The sequence below is a fragment of the Balaenoptera borealis genome (assembly GCF_965194805.1).
Source record: "Balaenoptera borealis genome assembly, chromosome: 9".
Classification (NCBI taxonomy): domain Eukaryota; kingdom Metazoa; phylum Chordata; class Mammalia; order Artiodactyla; family Balaenopteridae; genus Balaenoptera; species Balaenoptera borealis.
The window spans coordinates 31344114-31364290 of record NC_138873.1 but is presented as its reverse complement, the minus strand read 5'-3'; the positions used below and the strand labels follow the sequence as shown (position 1 = coordinate 31364290).

The 20177-nt window shown below is 36.7% G+C and overlaps 1 protein-coding gene across 2 annotated transcripts in view; it reads left to right on the top strand.

The window, feature by feature from the left end:
• ENPP3 (ectonucleotide pyrophosphatase/phosphodiesterase 3) overlaps positions 1 to 20177 on the top strand; it is an 87665-nt gene that overhangs the window by 37201 nt on the left and 30287 nt on the right. For both annotated transcript variants that reach the window (XM_082406364.1, XM_082406363.1), the window contains 10 exons: positions 971 to 1068; positions 6201 to 6280; positions 8604 to 8723; positions 9289 to 9398; positions 10995 to 11060; positions 11569 to 11641; positions 17211 to 17319; positions 18723 to 18851; positions 19221 to 19252; positions 19835 to 19962. In XM_082406364.1, coding sequence (XP_082262490.1) covers positions 971 to 1068; positions 6201 to 6280; positions 8604 to 8723; positions 9289 to 9398; positions 10995 to 11060; positions 11569 to 11641; positions 17211 to 17319; positions 18723 to 18851; positions 19221 to 19252; positions 19835 to 19962 — 945 coding nt within the window. The remainder of the gene's footprint in view (positions 1 to 970; positions 1069 to 6200; positions 6281 to 8603; positions 8724 to 9288; positions 9399 to 10994; positions 11061 to 11568; positions 11642 to 17210; positions 17320 to 18722; positions 18852 to 19220; positions 19253 to 19834; positions 19963 to 20177) is intronic.

Sequence of the window (20177 nt, the reverse complement as noted above, 5' to 3'; positions counted from 1 at the left end):
TAAATACTCAACTAAAATGAGATTGTAATGCTTTGGAGGTTAATATTAATATCCTGAGATATTGGAATAAGAGTAAAAAAATGTAGAACTTTAATAAAACATCTTGTAAGTTTCAGAGTTCCTAAAGTCCATATCATAATAACAATAGTTGTATCCAAAATGTGGTAGAATAATTGTAACTTTTATAATTTTTGAGTGTGAGCATTGAATTCAGTAATCATTGCTTTTGAATCCTTAGCCAAAGCTGGGATTTTGAAATGTCTCTAATAGAAAATCTCATTTCTGGTGATGTTTTGTTAGTGCTCTGCTTGCACGCTGCTGACTTCTACTGTAAAACTACAAATAATTAGCTCCATGTATACCTGCCCCTGTAAAATACTACATATATTTGAGGTGAGGCAATGATACTAATGTGCCATGTTGTAATGATTCCAAAGTGCTGGGTGCGTGGGTTGGGATTGAATTTTGAGAGGTTGAATAACTGCTCAGTTAAATAGCTCCTAAAGAATGAAGCAGAGAATTAAACTCATCTTTCTGAGGCCAATCCCTTCCTTTTTCTCCACAGTGCACTGCCTGGTCATTGTAAACACTCAGGGCTAGAGAAATTTCATATATGGTATACCTGGGTGTCACAGATAGCCAGTGCCAAGGAGCAAATGGAAATAAAGTTAGCTAAAATTATTTAAACTCTAGAACTCAAAGGGTGGTAGATCTCCAAGTTGAAAGACCCAGATAATTTATGTAACACCTTTTAAAAAATACTGTACATTTTTACTATGGATTAATAACGTACTGGACATACTGATTGTAAAGGGAAATAATTTTTAAAAAGAGAAAGGAAAACTTGACTTAGAACTATTTCTGACTGTACTTTCTTAGTATTTTCTAATTTAGAGAATATAAGTAGTACAGAAAAGTGTCTTTTTTAAAAAATCAAAATAATGGACAATTTCTTGTTTTGCATTTTCAGATTTGACCTGCCACCAGTTATTTTGTTTTCCATGGATGGATTTAGAGCTGAATATTTACAGACATGGGGTACTCTAATACCTAATATCAATAAACTGAGTAAGTCCCCTATAATCAGGGACATGCAGATGATAGACACCTAGTTAGTTAATGTCTAGATTAACTAACACTTTTCTTTCTGACCTTTAATGTCAGTGGTTTGTCTTAGTTCTGGGTCCTCTCAAGAGTCTGATGAGTTTACTACACGATACCTATTTTCATACTTCTTGGCTCCTCCTTCCTTCTTTTGCAGCGTGTTTATCTTTTTGTTTGTTTATTTTGATTTGTTCTGTATTTGAATATAACTTCTGCTCTGTGAAAATCTGTTCATGGATACTCTCTCAAAGTTGGCATTTGTCAGACCTGGGTTCTGGGTCTCAGCAAGGTGGATATGCCCAGTAGGGATGGGAGCCTGAAGAAGCCTGAGCAGACTGGGCAGAATCAGCATATACCAAGGCTCCAGTAGGTGAAAAGTCCAGTATCTCTGTCCAGTTCTGGAATCAAAGTGCCTGGAACCTGGCTCCACCACTTACTAGCTCTGAGACCTTCGGCAAGTTTACTTCCACGGTTGGTGCCCTAGTCTCTTCCTCTGTAAAATGGTCACTTACCACCTCATAGAAATACTGTGAGACTATGTACATAGTGTACATTGGATGATTTTAAGTTATTACTATAATTATTATTTTTATTGTCATCTTTATCATGATGTACTTCTGAGTTAGGGTACTTGGACTTCGCACAATTTTATAAAGTCAATAATAAAGAAGAATGGAGAACCCCGAGGACACAAAGTTAAGAAGTATCAGACGGTCGGCTCCAGGGCGCACAGTCTTCACTGCCCTTCAATTCCTCTCTTACTTCCCCCTTCTACCAGACCCTCTTTTACCTCCATGGTCCTCAAAATTTCTGACAATTTTACTGGTTTCCTGGTTTTATTTTTCTCCAAATTATTAAAAAATAGCATTTGACTTTGAGTAAGGTGATCACGTTTTCTGGGCCTCAGTTTCCTCATTTGTAAAATGAGAGGATTAGACCTAATGATTTCTACTACTAATCCCAGCATTAAAATTCCTTGACTGTAGAAAGATAAATTGCTTCCCCCCCTACAGCATAAGGGACTTTGTCTCTTCAGGTTCTCCTACACTCTCTGAGGCAGATCTTTAGCAAAGAGATTAAGATGTTGGGTCTCTGACAGTACTGGCTCCAAATTCAGGATTTGTCACTTACTGATGAGTTACTTTAGCCTGAAAAGTCATGAACAACTCTCAGTTTCTATTTCCTTATCTGCATTTCCCTTGGTAGTCTGGATATCAAACCCTGTGTCCAAAAGGGAATTTATCTAGCCAGGTTGAACTGGACCCCTTTAGAAGTGGAATTATTTTATTTGCTCATCCCCTTGAGAGTTGGAAAGGACACCAGTGAAATACTGGGCCATTAAGAGCCTTCCTTTCTAAGGTTTAAAATATTTTTTAAGTCATTTATACAACGTCTCAATTCTTTAATGTGTGAAGCCATAACTAATTAGGTCTACCAAGGCAAAATGGGCTCTTCATTTCTAGGAGGTCCAATTAAGAGTAGATGTGTTAAAAGATTTAGGATTAGGACCTCCCGAGAATGGTAGGGTTGAGGTGAGGTATGTGACAGCAGGCATTACTTTAAGGAAGTCTAGAACCTCATCTCTAGTGTCTTATCAAGCTGCCTGGAAACTGAGCATGGGCTAACACCACAGTGCAGTGAGTTATATCAGTGACTACTAAGGGGTCACGGACTCTAGTGAGAACATGAGGTTGTTGTCTTGTCCTAACATGGGTGGGAGCAGACAAAGAAGGGCCGGAATCAATGAACTGTCAGGTGAGATAGAAGTGATTTAGCTTGAACTAGAAGTCAGATTTCTTGGAAAGTTAGATGTGAAACTGGGGATAGGACAAGACTAGTAGTAACTATCCTTGCATCCCAGGGATAAATCTCACTTGAAAGTAGTGTATGATCTTTTTAATGTGCTGTGGAATTTGTCTTGCTAGTATTTTGTTGAGAATTTTTCCATCTAAATTCATGAAGGTATTGGCCTGGAGTTTTCTTTTATTGTAGTATCCTTCTCTGGCTTTGGTGTCAGGGTAATGCTGATCTCATGAAATGAGTCTGGGCGTGTTCTTGCCTCTTCAAATTTTTGGCAGAGTTTGAGAAGAAATGACATTAATTCTTCTTTAAATGTTAGGTAAAATTAACCTGTGAAACCATCTTGTCTTGGGCTTTTCTTTGTTTGGAGGTTTTTGGTTACTTGTTTTTGGTCTGTTCAGATTTTCTATTTCTTCATAATTCAGACTTGGAAGGTTGTATGTTTCTAGGAATTTATCCATTTCTTCTAAGTTATGCAGTTCATGGGGTGTAATTGTTCATAGCAGTCTCTTATAATTCTTTCTATTTCTGTGGTATTGGTTTCTGATTTTATTGATGAGTCTTTTTTTTCCTTAATCTAGCTAAAGGTTTGTCAATTTTGTTTATCTTTTCAAAAAACCAACTTTAATTTTGTTGATTTTTAGAACTCTGTTTCTATTCTCTGTTTCACTTATTTCTGCTCTAATCTTTGTTGTTTTCTTCTTTTTTACTAACTTTGGATTTTGTTTGTTCTTTTTCTAGTTCCTTAAGCTGTAAATTTAGGTTGTTTATTTGAAATTTCTTCTTTTTTAATGTAGGTGTTTATTGCTATGAACTTCTTTCCTAGTACTGCTTTTGCTGCATCTGTACATTCTTCAGCTATTTCACCTACTCATCCATTCAGTCTTCCACTTCTTCTTATAGTTTATAGTTACTATGGATATATATTTATTCCATTTATATTTTCAGAATTTTTTTCGGTTGGTACTTTCTTTTTAAAAATATGTTTTTTAAGGAGCAAAACATGCAAATGATAAACTTTTACAAGTGACATTAAAGGGTATACAGTAAAAAAACAAACAAAAAAAACCAACCAAACAACCAACAGACTCTCTTTCCTGATCTTCCTCATTTTTCTCTGTAGAAGCAACTATTCTCATTGGTTTATTGTGTGTCCTTCCAGAATTATTCTGTTCAGTCATAATTTAGATTATTAAGATCTGGAAGAAACAATGGTAGAAGATCTTGCTTTTGATGAGTTATTCTATAATAGCTCTGGTTCAAAGGCAGGTGATCGAAAATGGTAGCTTGAATCTGTAGATAGTCAACAGATGTGTCCTGTTTAAAACTACGAAGGTGTCATGTTTTTACATCACTGGTAGCTTTGTTTTTTATTTTATACTCTGTGACTTTAGGCATTTAAGAATTTGAACGCGTTACCCATGTTTCAGGGAAATAAAAACAGAGACTGACTTTATATCTCTCTCTATTGTATGATTGTTTTCCCCACTTAAATTCTTTTATCAGTGGATGTGATCTCATTTTATTTTCTATCATATGACTTCTTCATTCTTTTTTTTTTTTTTAATTTATTTATTTATGGCTGTGTTGGGTCTTCGTTTCTGTGCGAGGGCTTTCTCCAATTGCGGCAAGCGGGGGCCACTCTTCATCGCGGTGCGCGGGCCTCTCACCATCGCGGCCTCTCTCGTTGCAGAGCGCAGGCTCCAGATGCGCAGGCTCAGTAGTTGTGGCTCATGGGCCCAGCCGCTCCGCGGCATGTGGGATCTTCCCAGACCAGGGCTCGAACCCGTGTCCCTTGCACTGGCAGGCAGACTCTCAACCACTGCGCCACCAGGGAAGCCCTATCATATGACTTCTTAACAATATTAAATGTTTCTTTCCCTGATTGAGGACATGATTTATTTACTGGGGGCATTGACTGAGAAAGAAAAAAGTTGATTATACGTTATGTCCTAGAGCAGGACTCAAACTCGAGTACATCAGAACCACTTGGGGTGCTTGCTAGAAATGCAGATTTTTTGAGCTCCTTTTCCTCCACTTTTCAACCTCCCCCATCCCCAGCAGAGTCCTATTTAGTAGACTTGGTATTGGATCCAAGAATCTTCTGAAGGAGGAAATTCCTGGAAAATATTGGAAACACTGTTCTAGAGGCTGGGAAGGAGACCAGTTCCAAGCCTGTTTGAGAAAACCTTCATTATTTCCAGTTGCAATGTTTGTTGCTTTCTGGACAACAATCCATTGCACTTTTTGTTTTAACCTAAATAGAATCTCTAATGGTGAAGCTCTCTTTTAGAATTAGAGTTGGTAGGATTTTGGTATGGAAAATTTCTCACACTTCACTGCTGCAGAGGAAATATCAGTGTGCCTTAGTGGTTCTGACCTCCTTGAGCAGAGTTATTGCACAGATGAAAACAACAGAATAACTGAAAGCAAATTTGATGCCATGCTTTGGGGAAAACAGATCACAGGAAACTTCACTGATCAGATGGAAACTGTACTGACTGAAAATAATAAGTGGGAAAGTTAGTTCATCTTGTAACATTGCTTTGTGGCATGGGCTTATGCATTTACACAAGTTAAACTCCTTTTCAGTTATCTAGATAGTTGTGTTCACTTTTGTTATATTGGATATTTTATGTATAAGAACTAGCTAAGAAGCCGATGTTATATAGAAATTCTTGTTGTAATGACCTGGGTCAGAAAGAGGGGAGCAGCAAAAGCAAACAAAGGTGGCACTGTAAAGTAGGGTACATTTAGCTCAGGGGTCAGCAAGCTGTGGCCTATGGGCCAAATCTTGCCCACTCTGCCTGTTTTTGTAAGGCCTGTTAATGCTAAGAATTGTTTTCATTCTTAAATGGTTGGGAAAAAAAGAATATTTTGTGCCATGCAAAAAAAAAATGTGAAATTCAAATTTCAATGTCTATAAATAAAGTTTTATTAGAACACAGCTATGCTCATTTGTTTACATGTTGTCTATAGATGCTTAGAGGCCTTAATAGCAGAGGTGAGCTGTTGCAACAGAGACCATATGGATTTGCAAAGCCTAACATATTTATTATCTAGTTCTTTATAGAAAAATTTCCCTGACCCTTGATTTAGCTCACTCCTCTCCTGAAAACTGTCATTCCTTGGAATGGAGGAATTTTAAGCATCAGAATTTTGACCTCTTTCCATCTAATTCACCCCTTAGTTAGTTTTCTATTTCTCTGTGAAACTTTCGTGTTCAGATTTTTAGTTATTCAAACAACTTCTGAGAAAGAAACAACGTCTTAATTTCTCACTATCCTTTGCTGCAGAAACATGCGGAATTCATTCAAAATACCTGAGACCTGCCTATCCGACCAAAACCTTCCCAAATCATTACACCATTGTCACGGTAAGTGCTTAGCCCAGTGGCAAGACTGACCACACCAGACATGCTTAGGCGGAACTGGCCAAGCCGCAGGTCACACATTTCACGAGCACGTGTGGTGACAGTCACAGCTAATTCAGGCTGGGAAGGAGTGTCTCAGTATGGGGTCAATCCAGGGCTGTGAGATGTTAACTATGAATGAGTGTCCCAGCATTAGGTTCATTTACCTCTGTGACAGGCCAGGATAGCCTCTTGGATGTGAGAAATACCCTCTATTCTGATCTTTTGATTAACCTCCATTTATCTGAAGGTCTGCTAGGAATGGTAGGCTATGTATGAGGACAGCCACTCTGATGTGGGAAAGTTCTTTCTTTCCTAGTCTTTTTTTATTATATTTAATTTGATAAAGTCTCTTGTTTCATAATTGAATTCAAACCAGCTATATCTCTTTATAAATTTATTTATTTATTTTTAAACATTTATTTATTTATTTTTGTCTGCGTTGGGTCTTTGTTGTTACGCACTGGCTTTCTCTAGTTGCAGCGAGCAGGGGCCACTCTTCGTTGCAGTGTGCGGGCTTCTCATTGTTGTGGAGCACAGGCTCTAGGCGCACGGGCTTCAGTAGTTGTGGTGCGCAGGCTCAGTAGTTGTGGCTCGCGGGCTCTAGAGTGCAGGTTCAGTAGTTGTGGAGCACAGGCTTAGTTGCTCTGCTGCATATGGGATCTTCTGGGACCAGGGCTCGAACCCATGTCCCCAGCATTGGCAGGTGGATTCTTAACCACTGCGCCACCAGGGAAGTCCCAAACTGGCTATATCTCTTTAGATAAAGCAAGTAAAGCAAATGAATTCTCCTCAATGTATGAGAAGACGTACAAGAAATGATCAAAATGAACTCAAAGGAAGATTAACTTATTTAATATTTATAGATTTAGAACACATCTTAAGGCGTCCTCTGCCTCAGCCTTTATTGCCAAAGGATATTATGTCTTTACTACATTGCATTTATTAGTATGGAACAGTAATTACAACTTATTTAAATTTTAGCCCTTAAGTAATTATATATATGTATATATGTATATATGTGTGTTTGTGTGTGTGTGTGTGCATGTATAAATGCAGATTCCATTTTGCAGATTCACCTAAACATTTGAGTTACCCAGCTCACATGTTTCTAGCTGAGGTCTAACAAGGCAATACTCTGCCTTCTTGTTTTTAGCTCTCATTCTATAAACAAATGTTGTTTTCACAGTCTACTGTCTATTTAGTGCCATGTTTTTCACATGTTTGTGCTTTTTTATTGGAGATTTTGCTGTTTACAATGGCCCTCAAGTGTGGTGCTCAAGTACTTTCTAGTGTTCCTAAGAGCAAGAAGTCTGTGATGTACCTTATGGAGAAGATATGTGTGTTAGATTTGTTCAGTCATGAGTTATACTGAACTAAAAATATATATTAAATAAGGTATCTTCAAACAGAAACACACATAAAACAAGATTACATATGGATCAGTAGACAAAAATATTGTAACCAAAAGCTCACAGGAACCTAACCCTTTATTTTCTTTAGGAGCAGTGGTTCGATATTCACTAATTCAGTGTTTGCAGCAACTTTATAGAGCATAACTATTGCAAATAGCAAGAATTGACTATATGTACGCATACTTACATAAGTCTACATACATAATATATTAATACTTATACATGTATATATAAATGAAGGATTATACATAAGTGCTATTAATTTCCTACATATGCATATGTATCCATATTCATATATATAGTAATGTTCTGAAATAATGACCCTAAAATTCTCTCTAAATGTAGTTACAACTGCATAGGGTATCATGGGCATTCAATAAAAATATGTGAATTGAAGGAATGACTGGATTGATGGATGGATGGAAGGGAGGAAGTACAAAGACTTGGCAGACTTCCTTTTAAAGTGCTGGTAACACACTTTAACCCATTTGCCAGGCTATCTGATACTTAAAAGCATCCATGTAGTAAATTTCTTGCTATTACTGCCAATAAAACCAATGGCTAATCATTATTATAATATAGAATCTATAATTAGCAAACAGTTATTAATAACATGAGTTATATTAAAACTATCAGCCCAAATCATCTGCCTAATGTCATTCATTTGCAGCTATAGACCACAGTGGAACTAGAATATATATAATACTAGTATGTATATTTGGCATTAGGGTTCAGATCCAGGGGTTTTATATTGAAAGGTATATGGCATCTTTTCAAATATGAGTTATAGGTCTTATGCTATTTCAATTTAAATGTATGTTTTATTAACTTATTATTTTATCTTAAATCTTTTTTAAAAATTATCATTTTAGGGGTTATATCCAGAATCACATGGCATCATTGACAATAATATGTATGACGTATACCTCAACAAGAAGTTTTCACTTTCTTCAAAGGAGAAAGATAATCCAGTTTGGTGGCATGGACAACCAGTATGTAGCATTCTTCATGTGGCTCCAAAGTAACCTTCATTTCCCAACGTGACAGTGGATCTCTCTTCTCTCTCCACTTTGAGTTTTACATTATCTTTTTAATTTCTAAGGGCTAGGGGTGGGATGGTGTTTCACCATTATTTATAATTATAATTTGAATCTTTTTAACGTGTATAGTTGTTCACCTAAATTGTCTTCAGTTGAAACTTGGATGTTGTATTATAAACGTATCAACCTGGAGTTACTCAGAAAGATTATCTGTTAACGTTTTTACTCATTCTGTTTTAGAAATCTTTAAAAGGGAAAGAAGAACTGTACAATTTTACCAATTTGAAAAATGATCTTTCTTACTGTCCTATGTTTTTTGATTTTTGAAGTGGATGCCTGGATAATTACTGTTTTAAACTGCGACAAAGACAAATTTTAAATAATTTAAATACATTTCAATAGTTGAATAAATTTTGCAACTGTTAATACTGTTCAAGTTTCTCATAAATGGCACCATTTCTACTCAAACTGATTATTCTCTTGACCTCCACTTATTTGAAATTTTCTCTTCTTATAGATCTGGCTGACAGCAATGTATCAAGGTTTAAAAGCTGGTACCTACTTTTGGCCAGGATCAGATGTGGCTATAAATGGCACCTTTCCTTCCATATATAGGATTTACAACAGGTACTAAAGCACCTGCAGATGTGATCCCGTCTAGGCAGGGATGATTCGATTTTTTTTTGGCTGCGTTGGGTCTTCGTTGCTGCGCATGGGCTTTATCTAGTCGCGGCGATGGGGGCGCTACTCTTCGTTGCGGTGCACGGGCTTCTCACTGCGGTGGCTTCTCTTGTTAGGGCACACGGACTCTAGGCGCGCGGACTTCGGTAGTTGTGGTGCGCGGGCTTCAGTAGTTGTGGCACACGGGCTTAGTTGCTCCGCGGCATGTGGGATCGTCCCAGACCAGGGCTCGAACCCGTGTCCCCAGAATTGGCAGGCAGACTCTTAACCACAGTGCCACCAGGGAAGCCCCTAGAATTTCTTTTTTTTTTTTGGTCTTAATCTTGATGGTAATTTTATTTTTCCAGTTGTTTGGGCCAAAAAATCTTGAAGTCAACATTGACTCCTCTCTCTTACATCCCTCATCCCGTCTGTCAGTAAACCCTTGTGCCTCTAATTCAAAATATTATATGCAGTCTGAGAGCTTTTTATTACCCCCAGCATTAACACTCTTGTCGAGCTGTCATCCTCTTTTGCCTGCACTACTGCAGCTGCCTTTTTACACGTCTCCCTGTTTCTATTTCTGTTCCCTATAATCTATTCTCAGTTTATCAGCCAGAATAATTACTTAAAAGAACAAATCCGATTATGGCACTCTTTTGCACCAAAAACTTCAACGGCTTGCAGTTTAGCAAAGAGTAAATCCCACAAGGCCCTAGTGGTATGAGCCCTGCCGTGCCCCTGCCTCTCGGACTCCTCTCCAGCTACTTTCCTGGGTTCTGTCACTCTACTCGAGCCATACTGACCTTTTCGGTGACCCCAACATACCAGGCTTGCTTCTGCTGTAGGGCCTTTGCACAGGCTGTTCCTCTGCCTGAGACAGTCTTACTCCATGTATCTGTACAGCCCACTCCCTCACCTCCTTCTGGCTGTAGCTCAAAAATTACCTTCTCCGTATTGTCTTAGCCTCATCACACTAAGATTTCAAATTCAAATCCTCCCACTCCAGTTTCTCAGTGCCCCATATTCTGGCTCTAGTTTTGCTTTTGTTTTCCCATAGCATTTTTCACCTTTTAATACACTCTGTAATTTATTTATGTATTAGGCCTATTTATTGTTTGTCTTCCTTGACTAGAATGTAACCTCTAGGAAGGATGTCGTCTTTGGTTTGCTCACTGATAAATTCTGTTTAAAATGAAGAAATCATGTCTGACAAAAGATAGTGCACATAAATGCATAAATGAATGAAGTAAATAAAAATAAACAAATTGAACTAATGGATAGTAATTAATGGCCTTCTATTTTAATCGGGGGAACAGTGAAGGAAGGATGGATGAGAAGGAAAGAAAACAATATACATTGAATTTATAGTGAGTCGAGTGTATCTCTATATATGTATTGAAAACGGGAATCCCTCTGAGTAGTACTGAATCCCTTTCAGTATTTTTATAATATATGGACACAAAATATCTGAAAATATCAACCTGCCTTCCTGAGCAGGCATATAATGAAGTTATTTTGATTTGATTAATTTTTAAAAATTATTTTTACTTTTCATTTCAGAAGTGTCACATATGAAGAGAGGGTCTTTACATTGTTAAAGTGGCTGGACCTGCCCAAAGCTGAACGGTAATATCTAGTGTCAGGGAAGTGCTGGCACAGCGGGATGTTTGTGGGCATAAAATGAAAGTATTTCTTAGTTTAAATTACCATTTTGGAAAAAAACCTGGCGTTTCCTTTTTACAGGCATTTTTCAAGAATTATTCTTAAAACCAGACATTTAAAGAAAGAACTAGTGTGGCAGAGAAAAGAGTCAGCAGAAAGTCATAAAGTAGGAAATACAGAGGGCCGAGGCTCATCAAGAGAGGTCTTAACAGCAAGAACAAGACAGATTTTCAGCACTGAGTCAGACAAGTGCTTACATCCTGGAAGGTCTCATTTACTTCCTGCTAGACCACTATCCCTGCCAAAGCCAAGCAGAACCACTGAACCACTGGGCCTGGTTGTAGAGAAGGAAAGACCAGAGAAAAAGAGGAGGAAACTGCCACAAAGTTCCAGACCTACAAATCTCCCACACCCAACTTGTACCTTTATTCCAAATGGGTAACGTCTTTCTCTGTTTCAATTTTACTCCTAGACCCGATTTTTATACCATATACGTGGAACAACCTGATTCTGCAGGACATGCTCAGGGACCAGTCAGTGCCGCAGTAAGTTTTTCTTTTTAAACAAAGCTAAAATCATCTAGCCTTCACCCACAGCATGAAACGTTATTCTTTAATTTCCACTGAATACAAGTGTATTTGATATATATGAAGACATAAAAATAGTTAAAAGTCTAAATGATTATCTGCTTTATTAACCACAAAATAGTTAAACGTGTAAAAAGAATATCTGCCTTATTAAGCACATCTTGATTAATTTGATAACACTTATTGAATGCTTAGATGCAGCATTGTTATGTCACATCATGAGAACATCAAGGCTAGATCCAGTGTGTCAACTTAACATGTTAATGTAGCCCATTTCGAGCCATGTCACCTGAAAGTCCGTCGTAGAATATATGGCTGTCTATTCAAGCACAGTTCCAATCGGAAGTTCCTTATAATGGGACAATATATTATTGCATCAGTCAGAGTTATTCGCCTTCTAGGCCCCCATTATAATTGAGGTAGACCCTTCAATACTTGTTTCTTCATTATCTAAACCATTTTGTATTTACTACAGAAATATAGTTCTTAAATATGATTTTTTTAAAAAGCTGATTCTCTTCTAAAACCCACTCAAGGCTGCATTGTCTTGGACATGATATAAAGTTGCAAAGGTCCCCATGAGTATGGCGTTTCCTTACCCCACGGAAACTCATTTAACAGTTTTCCTCAGTTGGAATGCAAGCATATTCATTCTGGCAGCATGACTTAGGTGTTTGCCAGAAATGCCCTTCTTCTTCCTTCTCATTAAATCAAAATGATTTCTAATATAAGCCCTGCTCATGTCTGACCACTATGAACCCATTTGTCCTCTTTTATATTCCTACACCACCCTTGACTGTCTCACAGAATCTAACACTTAATCAGGTTATTCTAAGGGTGAATGGCTTAACTATCTAAAGCATATTCACCATTTCTTCTTTTCCATTTTAATTGTTATCCCTGCTTGATATGATTTGAGAGGGGATACTCTAATCTGCATTTGTCTGACCCCTACAGCTGACTTTAGGTGCCATATCTTTTTCCTCTATCCAATGCTCTAGTTTAGTACCCAAATAAATTTTAAGTGTAATTTGGAAAAGTGCTGCCAAGGGAACAATCAGAATGCCCTGAGAGGTCTTTAGGGGCTAACCTAGTCTGGGTTGGGGCTGGTTAGAAAGTTCTCTGAATAGCAAAAAAGATAAAAAGTTCACAAATGGCCTGGTTAAGGGAGGAGCTGAGCACATTAGAGGAACAAATGGACAGACAAATGGACAGGTAGCTAGACAAATAGATAATATGATAATGGTAAAAATAAGAATAGCAGCTAACTCTTATTGTGTGCTGCTCTGTGCCAGGTACTGTCTGAATTGCTATATGAGGATTATCTCTCACTAATGTCAGGAGCACTGTGGACCAGGGGAGAGGGCTAAGAGGAAGCTTACAGAAGGAGGCAAGCGCCAAACCACGCGAGTTCTTCTAGGCCATAAAACGTGCAATGGGAAGCACTGAGGCATTTTAATCAGGGAAGGACATGATCAGATCTATGTGAATTTAAAAATCACTTTTATCATGTAAGAGGAATGGGTTAGAGGGAGCAAGGGAAAGTGGGGAGACATGAGTTAGCTTTTACAATGTTTCAGGAAAGAGATAATAGTGACTTGGACTGTGGTAGTGGCAACCATCATGGATGGAAGAAGGTATATTTAAGATTCATTTAAGAGATGGACTTGATATGACTTGGTGTGAGATAGGTGATGGGGTGGGGGATCAATGGTGATTTTCAGGTTTCTAGCATAAGCAGGCAGGTTCCTCCAATAAGACCACTGAAGGGCATCTTCTTGGAGGTGAAGATCATGTTGTGACTGGGGTGCCTGTGACATCCAAATGGAGATGTCCAGAAGGCAACTAAATATGGATTTAAAGCTCAAAGGAGATGGAGATCAGGCAGTTTGGCAGCATACAGATGGTGCATGGAAGCGGAGATGTCCTAAGGAAAGAAAGAGTGAACAGTGAAAATAGAAGGATTAAGACAAAGCCTCATTTAAAACTTAAGAAGAGGCCAAACAGATGCAGAAACTGGAAAGCTTTATGGCTTTGTTATTGCTATTGTTACTTTTAATCACATACTTTGATTCAGAGTTACTATGACATAATTTGAAAGTTAAAAAGATGATTTACTATATTGAAAGCTTATTAACTAGTTCTAGGTTTTTCAGTTATCAGTACCCTTGCTCTTGCCCTGCTATCCCTTTGAGGCTTACTTTTTAAAAAAATTTAAAAAAAATTTTTATTTTATTTGGCGTGCGGCATGCGGGATCTTAGGTCCCCAACAAAGGATCGAACCGGTGTCCCCTGCATTGGGAGCGTGGAGTCTTAACCACTGGACCGCCAGGGAAGTCCCTAAGACCTACTTTTAACAGTTTCTTGTGGGCCTAATGTCGTGCCAGGCATTCTTAGAGGTGAAGAAGATGAAGCTCCTGTACCAGAAACCAGGTTGAAAGGGCAGATAAAGGAAATAACGAGTTAATGCACAAAAGGATTCTTTCTCAAAGAAACCTTAAAAAAATTTCATCGCTTAAATAGTGTTTAGGTGGGAAGATTATTGTGACCTGGCATAGCTGGAGAAGGCTTTATGAAATGGGGATGTAGAGGGTGACAGGATTTGGAGAGGTAGGAGGAGGTGGGAGAGGCATTTGAAGTATAATAAAATCAGAACTTCTTAATAACAAATTTGCTCCGATGAGTCTCTAGGATTGATGTTGAATTAGGCACAGAGTGTCCTGGTTGGTTCCAGTAACTTTAAATAATGGTCTAATACTTTAATAAGATCCAGTAATTATTCATTATTAAAAAACAAATTATTAATCTTAGATGGAATGAAAAGTTGGGAAGAAAAATTTAATTCTGAAAAGAAAATTGAAATTAAGAACAGATTGACTGACATGTTGCTAATGCTCATGAACGTGATGGGAAAATTTCTGAGCACCGAAGAACTCTGTTTTGGGAGAGGCATGTGGAAGGAGCTGGAACAAGACAGGAGGAATGTTGTACCTTTTCAAAAACAGGTTATGTCTCTGCTGCATAGAGCAGCCTTGAATGCCATTTTACCCAAGGGGATTTCCAGATCCAGAGAAAAATTGTTCATTGAGGGTCTTTCCAGTTAATTAATTATATCAGGATTGATTTTACTGTTTCCACAGTGTCCCCTGTGAAAGTGAGTGATCATGATTGCATGTGAAAGAAGTTGGGTTTTCTACCCAAACTTAGTTTGCCTCAGAGCTTTCTATCCCTGTTAATTATCTTACTCATTGCCTGTTATAGGCATTTCTTGTTTCTTAGCTTTGTCTGGGCTAGAATAGGAGGCTGGCATCTACTCACTTCACGTTCAGTGCAACGTGCCATCTATGGAGTGTGTACTTTGTGAACAGCTCTGTGCTTAGGAAGCAGGTGATGAGTTTGGTTGCACAGTCCTTTCCCTGCAGGAGCTCCCACGCTCCTGGGAGAAACACACAGGCACAGATGATTTCTAAACTGTGGAGAGTCCAAAGGTAGCGGGATGCCAGGGTGCCAGGGGAGGACAGAGGAGGAAGGGCTCTGAGTGCAGCCGGGAGGAATGAGTAGGTGGCCTATGTGAAAGGGAACATAATTATGCTGTGATGACAGGTGGAAACCATGACTCTCACTGGCAAACCAGAGTGCGTGGTCACCCTGAGAATGAGGGTCAGGAAAGTGTCATGGAGTTGATGATAGACTTAGCAGTATATAGAGATGATTGGAGTTAAAGTCCTGCCCTGTCCCTTAGTAACTGTGGGATCACCAACATGTCACTTAACTGCTTTAAACCTCAAGTTTCCTGGTCTCTGTAACTGGAAATTCCAGTAGCATCTTCCATGAATGTTTGCTGAGAGATTTCATGAGGTAATGCACTAACACTCTTAACAGTAATTGGCTTTCTCAAAGCCAATAAAATAAAATTGTAAAATCCTTTCTCAAAAAAGAAAAAAAAAGGCAATCATTGTTATAATAGTACTAAGAAGATTAAAAATTTTACCCAATCCCGTGGGGAAAGTGCTATTACATTTTCTTATTCACTGAAAAAAAATGAGGTTATGTTAGTTAAAAATTATTCACTTAAACCTTGAGTCAGTTAAATATACTATATCGATAAAGTGTAGAAAAATCTAAAAATACAAAAGAATATAAACAATAAAATAAAAATGAACTCCAACTCATTATTCAGAGACAATCACTGTTAACCGTACCTTGATATATTTTCTTTTGGTTTTCCATATATGTGACTTTACTATGAAATGCTGAATGTATTTAAAAACAAAATTGGATTATGCAATATGTATGGGTGTGTATACAGTTTGGCTTTAATTTTTTAACTTTAGCATTGTATTGTGATCATCTTCCTATGCCGTTGTTCTTTAAAAATATTTTTAAAATTATTTTTTATTGGAGTATAGTTGCTTTACAATGTTGTGTTAGTTTCTACTGTACAGCAAAATGAATCAGTTATACATATACATATATCCCCTCTTTTTTGGATTTTCTTCCAATTTAGGTCACCACAGTGTATTAAGTAGAGTTCCCTGTGCTATACAGTATGTTCTCATTAGTTATCTATTTTATACATAGTATCAATAGTGTATATATGTCAATCCCAATCTCCCAATTCCTCCCATCCCCACTCCCTTTCCTCCTTGGTATCCATACATTAGTTCTCTACATCTGTGTCTCTATTTCTGCTTTGCAAATAAGGTCATCTGTACCATTTTTCTAGATTCCACATATATGCATTAATATACAATATTTGTTTTTCTCTTTCTGACTTACTTCACTCTATATGACACTCTCTAGGTCCACCCACGTCTCTACAAATGACCAATTGTCTTTCCTTTTTATGGCTGAGTAATATTCCATTGTATATATGTAGCACATCTTCTTTATCCATTCCTCTGTTGATGGACATTTAGGTTGCTTAAATATTTTTTAATGGTTATTGAGTATGCCTACTTAAGGATATGGTATAATTTTTTCTTGTATTTAAATTGTAAATAAATAATGTGATGAATATCCTTGTATGTAAATCTCCATCTGTACTCTGTTTACTTAGGACAAATGCCCAGAAACAGAATTATTAGGTTACAGGGTATGCCCCTTTTAAACTCTCTGGCTACACATTGTCACATTGTTCTCTGGAACATGTGTAACCATTTAGGTTCCTATAGAAGTGTCTATGGACTCTTCTCCCCAGCATTGGAAATTATCATGAAAACCTTTGCAGTTAAATAATGTTTGAATAATGTTGAAGTTGAACACTTTTTCTCAGGTATTTATTGGCCAGTAGTCTATTTTCCTTTGTAGAGAATATGGTTTAATTTTTTTTTTTTTTTTGGCTATAGAAATATAGGGAATTGGTATTTGGTAAATGTAGTATGGGTGCTGGGCTCTGATATCCTATTTCAAAACCCAACAATTTCAGAGAAGGAAATTATTTAATTTTTACTCGATTAGATAATGGTTTGGTTAATTAAGCCTTAATTCATGAAGATAATCTTAACTGCAATTTTTTTTTCCTTAGGTAATTCAAGCCTTACAGTTAGTAGATTACACTTTTGGATTGTTGATGGAAGGCCTAAAGCAGAGAAACTTAGTCAATTGTGTCAATATAATCCTTTTGGCTGACCATGGTATGCTTTTTTTAAAATCATATTTTATCGTGCTTTTTTTTAAATCGTATTTTATCATTGATTAAATCTTATCACTTCGGGGAGCATACAAAAAAAATAGAGATTTTTAAAGTCTATTTCTAGACCTAGAAGCTCTTGAATGAGCAAAGAATGAGCTTTGTAGTAGGCTGTGATGAATAGAGGACTAAAATTTATACTTTTAGTTTAATTATTCTAACATTCATTCTGAAAAATCTATCCATACACTTAATTTTCTATATATTTGGAGTTAGTAGTACTTAACAAGGATGTGGCTGGGCTCTTATCATAAAAAATGTCTTCTTTTCAGTGAATGATTCATTCATATAGATTGGCTGCTGTTTACTGAATTGGCTAGTTTTACCATGTTCTGTGTATTTCTTTTGAGTCTGTGAATAGACTTCTATAAAGTCCCTGTCACTCCACATTTCTCTGCTTGAGGGTAGCTCTCCATTTCAGTCAACCTGAATATTAAAAGAAGTGAGACAGATGTCATGCCCTCTGCAACCTCACTTTTAAAGTACTCATTAATTCAACAAATATTTTTAAAGTGCTAACTCAATGCCAAGTATTTTGCTCGATGTGGTGTGGTAGGAAGTACATAAAGCAGAAGTGGACCTTTTCTAGACAGGGTAGTCTAGATGGGGTGAGAAGAGGAAAAGGAACACATCTGCAGAATTTTGTTTATATCTTACATCAAGATAGTGTGAGACACAGTAATTTATTTTAAAAGTTTCTAAAATGGTTCCCTAATACTTTGACCTATTGTTTTAAAATTAAAGAAAATATTTTAATGCATATTTTGTTAAAAAAATTATAAAATATAAAAATAATAAAATGAATAGTAAAAATAATAAAAATAAAAATTTGGATGGAGTCTGAAGAATCTTCAAATAAAAAAGGTTTAACTACCAATACTTTTTTAAAGCATATGCTTCTTATATAAATTTAAATAATACACTTATGAAAAGTAAAAATTCTCTAGGCTTTGTTCTCTTGCTTAATGTATTGTTTTATAAAAATGCATGTTATTTTTTGATTTAAAAATATATCATGTTGCTTTATGTAAAATCAGATGTTATAAAGATTTATTTAGCTTCCTACAGAGAACTTTCTTCTTTGAAATTACTTTAATAGATCTGCATTGAACAGATGATCTGTTTATAATTCCTATCTGTTCTTCTCTTATAAACATGATCCTTCTCTTCCACTGCCAGGATTTTCAAGGCCTGCTAATTAGAATAAAGTAATTGGGTAAATTGTAAAGGTTCTCAGTCAAACTTGGTTTGAGATCTGTAACATAAAATATCTCCTATTTGACCTGATCAAAGGCAACCGATTGTTACCATCTTATACATTCAGTGAATAATTTTTTTTTAATTCAGGAATGGATCAGACTTATTGTGACAAAGTGGAATATATGACTAATTATTTTTCCCAAGTAAACTTCTACATGTATGAAGGACCTGCCCCCCGCATCAGGAGTCATAATGTACCTCATGATTTTTTTACCTGTAAGTATGAAGATGACCACATAAAAAAATAAAGGTAATACTGAAAGCGAATAACCATAGCCTCCTGATTCTGAGGATGCAGGAATTACCAGGCCCCCTCTTCTGACCTCTTGGGAAGACCACACAGAAGCAAATGAGAAAATCCCATGTTTAATTACAGTCTGTCGTTAAAGTCTATGGTAATATCTAATATTGTTAAGTTAAAATATACTCCATTCTTAAATGCTAAAATAATTCTTTGCTTAAAGTACTTTTTAATTTAATTTTACCAGATCATAGTCATTAATAAGCGTCTGTGTCAAATTCACCTGAATTGTTTATATTTCTTTGCAGTTGTAATGTGATTTACTTCTTTTTCTTTCGAAACAGTTAATTCTGAAGAAATTGTTAGGAACCTCAGTGTAAGTATACAGTCTTCTAATACATATGTTTAAATTAATGGATGTCTTTAATCTAAGTTTCAAGAAAGCTGTATTCTATATTTTCGAGTCCAAGCCATTTGTAATTTATTTCTTAAACCTCCATCAACTTTTTTGAAAATTCCTGTCAGTTGGTTTTACCTTATCTGTTTTTATTTTGGAGTTGACACCACTATTGGAAATTTGTTTGGGTATCAGAGGCACTGACTCCTGAATTGAATGGGCTGATGTTTCATTCAAAGGAGCTGGGCTAGTGAGCTTCAGGTGGCATCATTTTTCATATTTTTTGTATGATTTAATATTGGAAAATAGTGAAGCACAGATATTATAGATCTTTTTGTACAGGTCAGAAAAATCAACTCCCTTAAGTATAATTGTAACTGCTTTTGATTGGTTCTTGCATCTCAGGTTTTATATCGCTATTTTATTAGCGAGGCTTTTTTTTTTTTTTTTAATCCTCTTACTTTTAAAAAGTGTTTAACAAATCATCTTAGGAGATGAAATTGTTGAATTAGTTTGCATATCTTATAGGTGTCATGAGGAAATAATTTACCTCTTTTTCAGTGCCGAAAACCTGATCAGCATTTCACACCCTATTTGACTCCTGATTTGCCAAAACGCCTACACTATGCCAAAAATGTCAGAATTGACAAAGCTCATCTTTTGGTGGATCGACAGTGGCTGGCTGTGAGGTCTGTGTGCCTATTAATTTATCTCATAATACTTTTAACAGCCATCTTTCATTATAAATTTCCTTGACCTTACCCTGCTATTATGATCACATGAATTTTCCTGAGTATGACAATTTCTTGACCTTTTATATGCTATCTAGCATTTCTGTATTTGAAATGACTGTTACGAGGTTGCCCATCTTAGCCTACTAATCTTTACAATGTAGATGAGAATG